At 41.0% G+C, this 10,531-nt stretch overlaps 1 protein-coding gene across 5 annotated transcripts; it reads right to left on the bottom strand.

Annotated features, from left to right (window-relative positions):
* Window positions 1-30: 30 nt before the first annotated feature.
* Window positions 31-10,524, bottom strand: gpsm2 (G protein signaling modulator 2). Of its 5 annotated transcripts, XM_042220037.1 has the most exons (17): window positions 10,274-10,509; window positions 9,499-9,537; window positions 7,718-7,786; window positions 6,864-7,211; window positions 4,386-4,607; window positions 4,162-4,297; window positions 3,908-4,047; window positions 3,642-3,765; window positions 3,412-3,527; window positions 2,918-3,073; window positions 2,715-2,823; window positions 2,438-2,567; window positions 2,269-2,345; window positions 1,964-2,152; window positions 1,681-1,840; window positions 1,403-1,593; window positions 31-995 (listed from the first exon to the last, which is right to left on the bottom strand). In XM_042220037.1, exons 4-17 carry the CDS (start codon window positions 6,926-6,928, stop codon window positions 819-821), a joined length of 1,992 nt encoding a protein of 663 aa, XP_042075971.1. In that variant the 5' UTR covers window positions 6,929-7,211; window positions 7,718-7,786; window positions 9,499-9,537; window positions 10,274-10,509; the 3' UTR covers window positions 31-818. The 5 variants fall into 5 exon arrangements, with proteins under 5 accessions (XP_042075971.1, XP_005920521.1, XP_005920522.1 ...); XM_005920459.2 differs by lacking the exon at window positions 7,718-7,786 and having other exon boundaries at window positions 10,274-10,524; XM_005920460.2 differs by lacking the exon at window positions 7,718-7,786 and having other exon boundaries at window positions 2,275-2,345; window positions 10,274-10,524.
* Between the last annotated feature and the right edge of the window lie 7 nt (window positions 10,525-10,531).

Below are 10,531 nucleotides of genomic sequence, written 5' to 3'. Positions count from 1 at the left end.
GCTGAACATTTTAAAATAAGTCACGATGGCTACATGAACAGACATGTTTTATTCCTCTGAACTCATAATATTTAGTACAAAAGGGTAAGAGACACGGACTGTACATGGGTTAAATCCATACTTTATCAGTTTGCTCATAGTAGCTTTTGTAAGTGCCTCCTGTGCGACTTCAGGAACTTAACTCAAACAAAAACCTCATACAAACAGACACACTCTTCTCAATGAGATTCATAAAGCACCATGGTCACTTTTTCATGAAAAGTTTCCACAGAAATCAGAACAGATCACACCTTCAAACATTTACATTTTACTTTCAACATGGCACAACTCAGAAACTCCATGAAATCACATCAAACAGACACGCACAAGACACGCACACTGCCATGTATGCCACATCTGTAAAGGGCTGTAATACATGAAAAGAGTGATTTAAAACACCACTATGAGTATACCTCTACTACTTCATAGCAGTGGGACGGCAGTTCATGGGACAAGAACAATAAATACAAACATACCTGCAGTGGTGTATTTAAAAATACACAGGGTGAAGTGAGAGTATGCAGCAGTACAGAATTATTAAAAACAATTATTAAAAAAACACTTTTGTCCCTGATGCTACTCTGAGTTCATCTTTGTACAAGCTGTGCGAAAAGTCCTTGTTAATCTGAGTTCCCCCGCCCCCCCCATACTGTCAACTGCATACAGTGCTGATAATGCTATGTGTTGTCCTAAAGGACAAGGAAGTGATCACTGGTCCATCACGATACTGTCCACACCTTCATTAAACAAAAGACCTCACAGTCCCTTTAGTGCTTTGTTTAGTTGGAGCTTGGCCTAGATGCAGCGTTTGCAGCAGAAGGCAGGGTGACGCGTTGTTCGTCCATTCGTTTGGCCTGCGACCGCATGATGAGGCTGAAGAAGTCCTCATCTGGTACGGTGGGCCCTCGGACTGGAGGAGGGGGAGGAGCACACCGCTGGTCATCCAAACGGGAGCCCTGGAAGGAATACGGTGAAAGCAAAGAGTATGACTTTGATGTCTGAGTAACAGGATGTTTATAATCTTGTTTCTAACTTTTTTCTTTGTAATATACTTTGCTCCTTTGTGCAGCTGATCTCTTGCAAGGTAATAAGAATCCTGCCTCCTGACCTCTGGCTACAACAAACAGACATCACTCTTCTACTTATGTTACACTGGCTTCCTGTTACCTTCAGCATCCACTTCAAAAACATCATTCTTGTATAGGATGGATGCCACTGCTGGGACTCTTTAACTACACAATTATTTTAAATAGGAGCTAAAATATTTCTGTTTATACCGGTGTTTGAATATCAAGTGTGCCCACCCAGCACTATATAAATGTGTATTAGCAAACTATTCAGTAAACTATGCTCTTTCTGTTACCTGGCACTTGACAAGCATATCAAAGAAGTCATCATCAGGCTCAGCGCTGTCAGCGTTGGCCATCAGGTGGCTGAGCACGGCCTGGTTGCTGTTTTGGTTGAGCCTGAGTCCTGGCAGGCTCCCCCCTGCTGCTGATGACTCCTCTAAGCGCCTGCCCTGAGCGCCTGACACATTGGCAGACTCTGACATGGCTACAAATGAAAATAAATAAGTACGCAAATTATAAATTATTTTAACAGTGGTTATATTTTTTGTGTGGGTGGATTGCATGGACCTACATTTCCTGATGGTCCTGGGAGGCGACTCTGGGCCGCTGTTTAGCGATAACCTGCTGCCTCGGTCCTGTATCGAACATCGCTGGTCATCCATGCGGTTGCTCTGGAATCGGCTCAGCAGGTCAAAGAAGCCGTCGTCTCCGAGCATGTCGGGGCTGAGTCGCTGGAAAACAAAAACAAACAACTTGAAAAATAAAAATAAAAATAAAACAGCAAAAGTTGTTTGATCTTGAATACATGAGTTCTCTCTGAGTGATCTTCAAATGAATTCCCCAGGTCTGCGTACTTTTTGTGGTCCCTGTGCAGGTGGCTGACTGGTATCCAGGGTATTGCTGGTGTCCTGGAGGACCTTACTGGAGCTGCCAGACTTGTACTTCTTCCCTCGCAGACGACCAACAAAGAAGAGCTTGGAGGAGCTCTTAGCCAGCGAGGGTTTGGACTGTTTGGTCAAGATGTCGCTGTTCCACTTTTGACCCTTCAGCACAGAAATGGATCACAATCATCACAAGTTCAATAGCAAAGGGTGATGTAACAAGAAGCCCTTCTTGTAGATGAGGTGTGAGCAGAGCAGTACAGTGGAGCAGTTCCTACATTTACTTTGTCTGGAGTGAGCTTCACCAGCTCCAGGTTCTCCATGCTATGTCGTTTGCTCATCCTGGGCCTGGCTCCTGTAAAACAATAACAATGTTACGTAATCTACACATTCAAAGCATCTGAAATATTATAGCAAGGGGCATAGGGAAGGTCACACAGTTTTTACCGTGCAGGCTGTAGTCGATATCCTTATTTTCGGAAACAGTGGAGGTATTTGTGCTGTAGCTCAAACCCAAAAGTGTCTGGAGATCAGATACATTCATACGAGCTGTCAGCTCCCCGCTTCTGTCTCCAGTCTGAAAACAACAACAACAACAAAAAAACAGAAGGAACAAACCAACTGTTAATTTTACTGCTGAAGGATTTCTGTATCTGTTCTTAATAAGTTTGCTTTGAGTACTTCTGAAATGCTTTGCTGTGAAGATAGTATGAGCAGTGCATACCTCTCTGCAGATCTCCAGGTGTTTCTCAGCAAAGTGCATGGCTTGGTCATGGTTTCCCAGTGCAGTGTAGGCATTTCCAAGACTCCAGCACGCACGGCCCTCACCAATCCTACAGAATGAAACCATACATAAGCAAATACCATTTAACTGTGGCATAGTTACGTCAAAAGAAGCATCATAAAACCTTGTGTTTGCATCTGTACCTGTCATTGAGGTCTTGAGCTATGATGAGATGTTTGAGGTGATAGTCTATGGCTCTCTCATAGTCCTGCAGAAGTGTGTAGGTGTTGCCGAGACTGTAGCAGGCCTGAGCTTCCACGGCTCGGTCCTTTAACTGCCTCGCCAACTGCAGTGTCTTCCTAACAAGCAATCAGACAAGATGCTTCAAACAATGCACACTGGCTTTATGTTTTCTTCATACAATACAGGCCTGCTTTCCCAGAAGGAGCTCATAGGAACATAATATGATGCATAAATACAATGATAGAATTTTAGATATTGCCACTATTGTGTAAGGAAAAGTGTCTAAAAATGTTACAGTTATTTGATAATTCAATTTCCTCTTTTTTTGGGGGGACATGAGACGATCATGGTGACAATGTAGGATTAAGTGATTAAGGATCCAGTCACACAGGCCTAGAGACCAAATGCGGCCAACAACAACAAACATTAATACACATATGTAGGTGTGGCTTACTTGTAATGTTCAGCTGCCACTTCAAATTCCCCCAAAAAGATATACGCATTCCCCAAGTTGCAGTAAGCTCGCCTCTCTGCTGATCGATCCCCAAACTCCTTAGCAATGAGCAAACGCTGAAACAGAAACACTGAATTTCAACATTGTATTTAAAAAGGCGTAATAAGTAACTTACTAAAAGAAAACATCATCGTGGATACCAAAAGACACTTTTCAGAGTTCACCCTCACCTGTTCATGAGAAGCTACGGCTTTGCGAAAGTTTCCCAGCAGGTAGTGTGTGTTGCCAAGGTTGCCATAAGTTCGACCCTGAGCAGCTCGATCTCCAAGCTCCTTCACTATCGCCAAGTTTGCCCTGACAATGCATATGCAATCAAACGGTCACCCAGCAGCTCGCTTTGTAATACACTGGATACTTGACACAACAGTCAAAGTAACAGAACTTGTTATTTCTAATGTTAAATGACTCTGATTAAATCACACGCTCTCCTTCTTACTCATAGTACTCTGCTGCTTTCCTCAGTGCCATCATGACATCTTCTGGGAAATCTCCGGGCTCAGCTCCGCTCCAGCAGATACTTTTGCCTTTGGCATGGTACACATTTCCAAAATTATAGAGTGCCCTCGCTTGCCCCACCTAACCGGAAACACGAGTGGTGAAGGTCACTTTCTTCTGAAACTCTCAAATACATGAATACAAATATCTGACTTTTATTCTTTATTGCTTATTTTCTCGAATACGTTGCCTCACCTTGTCATTCATGTCTCTGGCTATGTCCAAGTGCCTCTGACAGCAAACCACAGCCTCATCGAACCGACCCAGCACCTTCAATGTGTTGCCGAGGTTACCGCTGGCTTTGGCCTCTCCGACCAGGTCGCCAATTGTCCTGAACAAGACACGTCACTCTGTTAATAAATAAACATTGTGCTGCACTCAGCAGGGCCTTTTACAGAGCTGTTTCTCATGTGTCCAACCTCGTCAAGGTGAGATCGTGCCGGTGGAACTCCAAGGCCTTGGCATAGTCGTGCAGGTGGAAGTAGGCATTTCCAAGCTGGCTGTAGATGGCACTGAGCACCTGGAGGTCCTCTGTACCCACTTGGATGGCAGCTTCAAAAAAGGAGACGCCTGCTTTGTAGTCACCCACCTTACAGAGGCGCTCACCCTCCAGCGCCAGCTCCAGGCAGGACACCTCCATCCTAAAGAAGAGAGGAGCACAGTCTGGACTTCTCTTCTTCAAAAACATAAACTCTAAAATCTCCTCGTCCTCTAATCGACAGCCAAATGGCTCCGTTCACGACTGAAAAACAAAACGTCCTTCGAAGCAAAGGCTTTCAGCAAGTAGGAATGTTTAGCCACTTCCTTCCATCTACAGAAAACAATAGAGCGTGTTTATTATAGTAGATCTCACATCCTTTTGACCTACCCCAGAAAGCAAAACAGGTTCCTTTTCCAATCAGCTGAACCAAAACTGAACCTTTGATATTCAGTATTTGTAATGTTTGCTGCTGTTGCTTTAGAACTTTAAACACCTTATAACAGATCGTGTAAAAGATCTGTGCTGGCAAAGATTAAAAAAAACATCTGGACAACACTGGACATCTGTATACTTCTTCAAAAGAAATAAAATCAAAACACCCAATAAATTTGTTTTTGAAGTACAGCAAATACATGAATGTCTGTAACAAACACTCATGGGGTTTAAATGTTTTAAGCCAGATGAAAAGAGTGTCAGTCAGTGGCTGTGAAGGCAAATTTAGTGGCATATTTGTGCTTAGCAAAAACTGTCAGATAAACCAACTTTGTTTTTCAGGAAACTGTACTGTTAGTGACATAATGGCTTAACAAAAAAATCTATTCAGGTTGTATAACAAGATTTCCTCCTGTAACCACCCTATGGTTATCTGAAAGCTCGCAAAAACAGACCCAGAAATGACGCAAAAACACCAAACAGCTTGTCTCACCATCCAGCTAGGCTATAATTTGAGAACAAAGGCAAACATGGTGTAAGAACAATAAAGTTCAATCGAGCTCAGCTCAGCGGCCTTAGGCCTTATATTAAAGAGCTTACTTTGTGTTTACTGCCACGTTAACACTATCATTTAACACTCTAGCTGAGGCAAATGCTAGCCTACCTGCTGGCTTTTTGTGTCTTACAACAACAGCAGCAGCACATGGAACATCTGAGAGGCATCTACTGAGGTATCCACTGGAAAAACCTCCAGGCTGCAGCTCCTTCTCTTTCTCCGAAGCATGGAGAGATTACCTTAGACCAACTTCGAGTTGAAAAGATTTTTTTCTCTTTCAAATACAAAAATGCCCTAAAAACTAAACTGCATTCGTCCTAGGTAATATCAAAACCATAATTCATCTGACGTCACAGAGATAATTTAGCATCACACACTGGAAAACTTTCAAGGAGACGCGTGTGATGTTGTCACAGCATTAACTTCCAATGCCTGCCAGCAAGGAAACTGCTCTATCAGCGTTTTCTCGGCTAATCTGCTTGTCTTTCGTCCAAGCCCCACTCTCCTGGTGACCTGGTCACCTGAGATTACGGCTGTAGAGTATGCACCTGAGAGATTACAAAGCCGGTGAGTGCTGTACAGATTGATTAGATCTGTCAGACAAACAGAGTCTGTAGCGACGTGTAATGGAATTAGGGATGCACTGATGAACGGGTGAAATTCTGCGCTGATACCAGTGTTTAAAATAACTATTTCACCACTACCAAGTAAAAATGTTTATTTTGTTTTTGATATCTATTCCCCTTTTTGTTCCAAGCACACAAATAATTCATTATGACAAATAAAATCTGTATCTGCACAATGTCTTATTTGCTGATTAGCCAATGGCAGTCAAACAAAGCTGTTTGTTCGATATATATTTGTGCACCTCTAGGTGGAATAAATTTACTGATGTCAACAATCTAGCCAGTATTGTAAAAATAATCCACCCTCTTATCAAACACACGCCTAAGCTATCTAAATAAAATGGACACGCATGTGGACATAAACACAGGGAGCAATGATGAATATTTCAGGGCTTGTTTAAATATTGAAGCTGGCGGGCGCAGGTCTTTATGTGGTTGGCAGGTCACATCTGCTGCCCGAGTGCTTTACCTGGCAATGTAAGGACAGCTGCAAGATGCTCCCCCCCTTTTTTTTTTAAAGAAAACTTACCTGCCTTAGTCAACAAAGTCCCAGACCACAGTGTGAAATGATTCCTCCAGTCTATCATTTAACTTAAGCTTCAATACTAAACATAGCGTCACTTCTTCAACTGGGTACGTGAAACATCTTACATTACAAATATTTCAATGACTATAAATAGCATTGCTCCTCTTAGGCATCAACAAAACACTTCACCAACACTCCATCTGAAACTAGAGACTGGGAAAGCAATCACACTTTCTACACTCTAACTACACTTTAGTGAAAAGACAAAAGTCCTACCTGTAGCGAACGTGAAAGGACTGTTCCTCAGCACGCGTGCTAACCACTGAGCCACCTGTATCCATTGAAGTGCATAATATGAGGGAAAATCCCAGTTTCGTTCCCGAAAAAATGGTTGCGTTTAGCACCAAGACTCTGAGAGGAAAAAAAAAACCTAAAAAACTCTTCGGTGAACCGAATGGTCACCCAATTTGTTCGAGTCTGCAGCAGTCCCTCTGCTGAATGTTGACAGGGGAAGGTAAACCCACGACTGTTAAAGCTGCAGAATCCTGAGCGTCAGTCCACACAGCTGCTTTCGTGTAATGTGTGTTTTGCGTCACTGGCCCTCAATCGCTTGTTAGCGGCCCTCTGTGAAGAGAACACAAGATGCTGCATGTGAAGCCTCTTTCTGGCTGCATGGTGCCATGGCAACACCAACCAAACAGCAGCGTGAACAAGCGGGGTAAGCAAGAAGCGGGAGAGTGGGGCGGAAATGAATGCACGGGGCCAGCCAAACTGTCAATCTTCTAGGATGGACGGGGACTTCACCCAGGCTTGGAGAGGTTGTGTGTTCCACAGGTATAGCAAAGCAAGAGGAAAAAATATCTACAGTGTGTGTGAATGGAAATCATGGCCTAGGAAGTAGCTGAAAAGAACGAAATAGCAACCAGAAACCTGTTGCATGATTGGTTTAAAAAACAAACAAACCAACCAAAAAAAAACCTCCCCCAAAAAACAAAGTAAACTGAAAATCTGGGAAAAAGCAGAGAGACTTGCTGCATGTACGCTACCTCCACCAAAGGAAAGGACAGCAATTAAGCGTGCTACATGGAAAGTAGAGACTGCTTCAAGTAAAAATCTAAACCAGCCATTACCTAATTTCAGCATGAGGTCATTCTTGCCACACCCATTAGCTCCCCAAGTTTAAACCGTCAGCCCCGCCCCTGAACGCACACACACACACACACACACAATATGGGAAATGGGGCAGGCCAGTTATTTGCAAACTGGGTTACATCTTTATGTTAAATAGCAACTAAATTACAAGACAGACATGCAGTAGGTGGCCTATCTCTATTATATTGGCAGCTGAAGCCATAATGAGTGATTATTTGTTTCCAACAGAGCATTTGTTCAGCTACATCAAAGATAAGCTGGCTCAAATTAAAAACCCCAAAATGAAGAAGTGATCAGGATGGTAGTAACATGATTATAATTAGATTACGTGATTGATGAGTGCTATTTTACAGTCAATGAAACATTATATTATATTAGGTAATATTGCTTACTAAGTTTACAAATCCATACATAACAAGGAAGCCAATATTCACAAAAACCTAATATCAGGAACTTTGATTAATAAACTGTTCCTCTTGTTAAGTATTAGAGTTAATCATTAGACCCACAGCAGCGCAAACAGGTGCTTTGATAACAAGAAACATTTCCCATCACTTGAATTCAATTTTCAATTGAGATTAAAGACAAAAATCTCTAAGGCGCAATGCAGTAAAACTGAAAAAAATCTATGCTGCACATACAATGCTTAACAAACGTATCCAACCACCACCCAATGGAAGGTTAATGCCACACTGCCCTTAATTAAATTGTTAGTTACCAAAACATTTTTATATTTCTGTTATATTAAATCCACTACTATGTGCAAAGCCTTTTTTTTTTTTTAGCTTTTCTGTTATTATTCAAGAATATTCAAATTTACCATTTTGCAAAAAAACTGAATAAAATAGTGAAGGACAATAATTATACATAAGTCTTTATTAAGATGACAGGTTACAGTTATTTACTTAAAATCCTGAATAGGAAATTAGTTATTGTGGTGAATGTTACGTTGGATTACTTTCTGACTTCTCAGACAAGTCCAGTGTACCGACTCTAATCTTGTTTGTTATTTGTCTACTAAATAACAACATAATAACATTATAATATTTAGTTTTAAAAGTTTTTGAGAGATTTCAATATTTTGCAGTTTTTAATGACAGCTAAATAACAGCAAATCTCTCTCAAACTCTGCCCTGTAACTTGCATGTGTATATATATATATATATATATATATATATATATATATATCATATATATATATATTATATATATAATGAATATATAAAGTTGGTGGAGTCAACTTTTTGACAATCCTGTTATTCCTGCTGCTCTGTAAATGCTGTAAATGGTTGTGACTAATGCCCAGAGCTTTGGGAGCTTTGCCGTACATGTTCCTGCATATTAATATAATGATTGACTGTTTTGTGCCAACATCCTTGCAGCTTTTTCCAACACCGTATGCCATCTGGGTATGTTTCTGAGAACTCTGTCTGGCTCATAAAACTACAGTGTGCATGAACAAAAGTGAAACAGAGAAAAGTTACTGATGCATAAAGGTCCAAAGAAAGAAAAATAAAGATGCCGTTTTTAATGACAGCTTCACGGGAGCTAATCGCCGACTCCTTTTTGAGTCACAAACAAGAACATGATTTCATCCTTAACACACAACACATGTGAGCTATTTTCTGTGTTTTGATGCTCTAAAATGACTACTGCCTCTGACAACAAAACCTAAATATGGAAGCACCACTTGGCATCACACCATGAGGCAGCAAAAAAACCCCACACCAAAACAAAAGTTAAGTACTGGGATACTGACCGGTAATTCTTCCACACAGGAACAGGAAATCTGGGAAGCCTGGAAGAAACAATTTTACAACCATAAATAACCTCAAAGTTCATAAGCATGTGTTGCAATTCTGGCTATTCAATTTTTTTTATATTAAAACATGGCTAAATACAGACTACATTAAATATTGAATTCCATGCTCTTGATGACATGCACACAGCTACACCTACCTAAAGGATAGATTAAATAAACAAAAAGCCGGTTGCACTTGTTACAGTTAAGTGCACCTAATATGCTGGCAACTGGGTATATATTGTATACACCGTATAGTAATAACAATACAATCAGATGTAGAGGTATACAAGACTGTGCGTTTGAGTGCATGCTCTCATGACCATTACTACACTAACATGAGTGCAACTACGGTAAGAAATGAATTATGTACGATAAAAGTGGTCATAATCATGCTATATAAACCATCTGCACAAGTATAACACTTGTTAGCAATACACTATAGCCTATACCAAATTATATACTATATAACAAACAGTAAATCTATGCCCTACACTACACTGATGGTGACAATTCATCTATAGCATTTTAATATCAGCTCCAGTGATAACTACTTTAAAGTGAAGAAATTACTTCGCATTATGGACACCACTGTCAGGGCTGTGGTGTCCCAAATGAGTTCATCTTACGGCTGTCTCTTTAGCTTTATTCATAACCAGTTAATTCATTCACACATCTGAACCAACATCCAGCCAAAGACTAGCACCGTTAGCCTGTTAGCTGCTAAACTTACGTTAGGCGATCCAGCTCGAACAAAGGTGACTTGTCTTCTTTTCTTTAGTGTCTCACGAGTTTAAAAACATGGGTGCGTTTACGGGGAGAAAAAAAAGTGGACGCCTGTAATATAACAATAAGCTGTACTATATTCAGCCTACGGCTACATTATCCTCCAACTTCGGTAAAAACTTCGATTTAACTTCGATAAATATGAAGAAACCCCTTTGCGGGTGCACTAGCTTTGTGTGTTTTCGTCAAGTAGCCAATCAGAGAG

This window comes from Haplochromis burtoni, unplaced genomic scaffold (genome assembly GCF_018398535.1).
Source record: "Haplochromis burtoni strain Fernald_Lab_line unplaced genomic scaffold, NCSU_Asbu1 Contig_41, whole genome shotgun sequence".
Lineage (NCBI taxonomy): Eukaryota > Metazoa > Chordata > Actinopteri > Cichliformes > Cichlidae > Haplochromis > Haplochromis burtoni.
Note: the sequence above shows the minus strand (reverse complement) of the source record. Positions and strands in the feature narration are given on the sequence as shown.

Bases quoted from the DNA above. Each gene is read 5' to 3' on its own strand.
- gpsm2 (XM_005920459.2), bottom strand. From the start codon at position 6,928: ATGGATACAGGTGGCTCAGTGGTTAGCACGCGTGCTGAGGAACAGTCC. The intron at 4,298-4,385 runs GTTGGACACATG...TGTCTTGTTCAG, and splicing joins CACGATCTCACCTTGACGAG to GACAATTGGCGACCTGGTCG. The intron at 3,074-3,411 runs GTAAGCCACACC...ATTGCTTGTTAG, and splicing joins GTGGCAGCTGAACATTACAA to GAAGACACTGCAGTTGGCGA.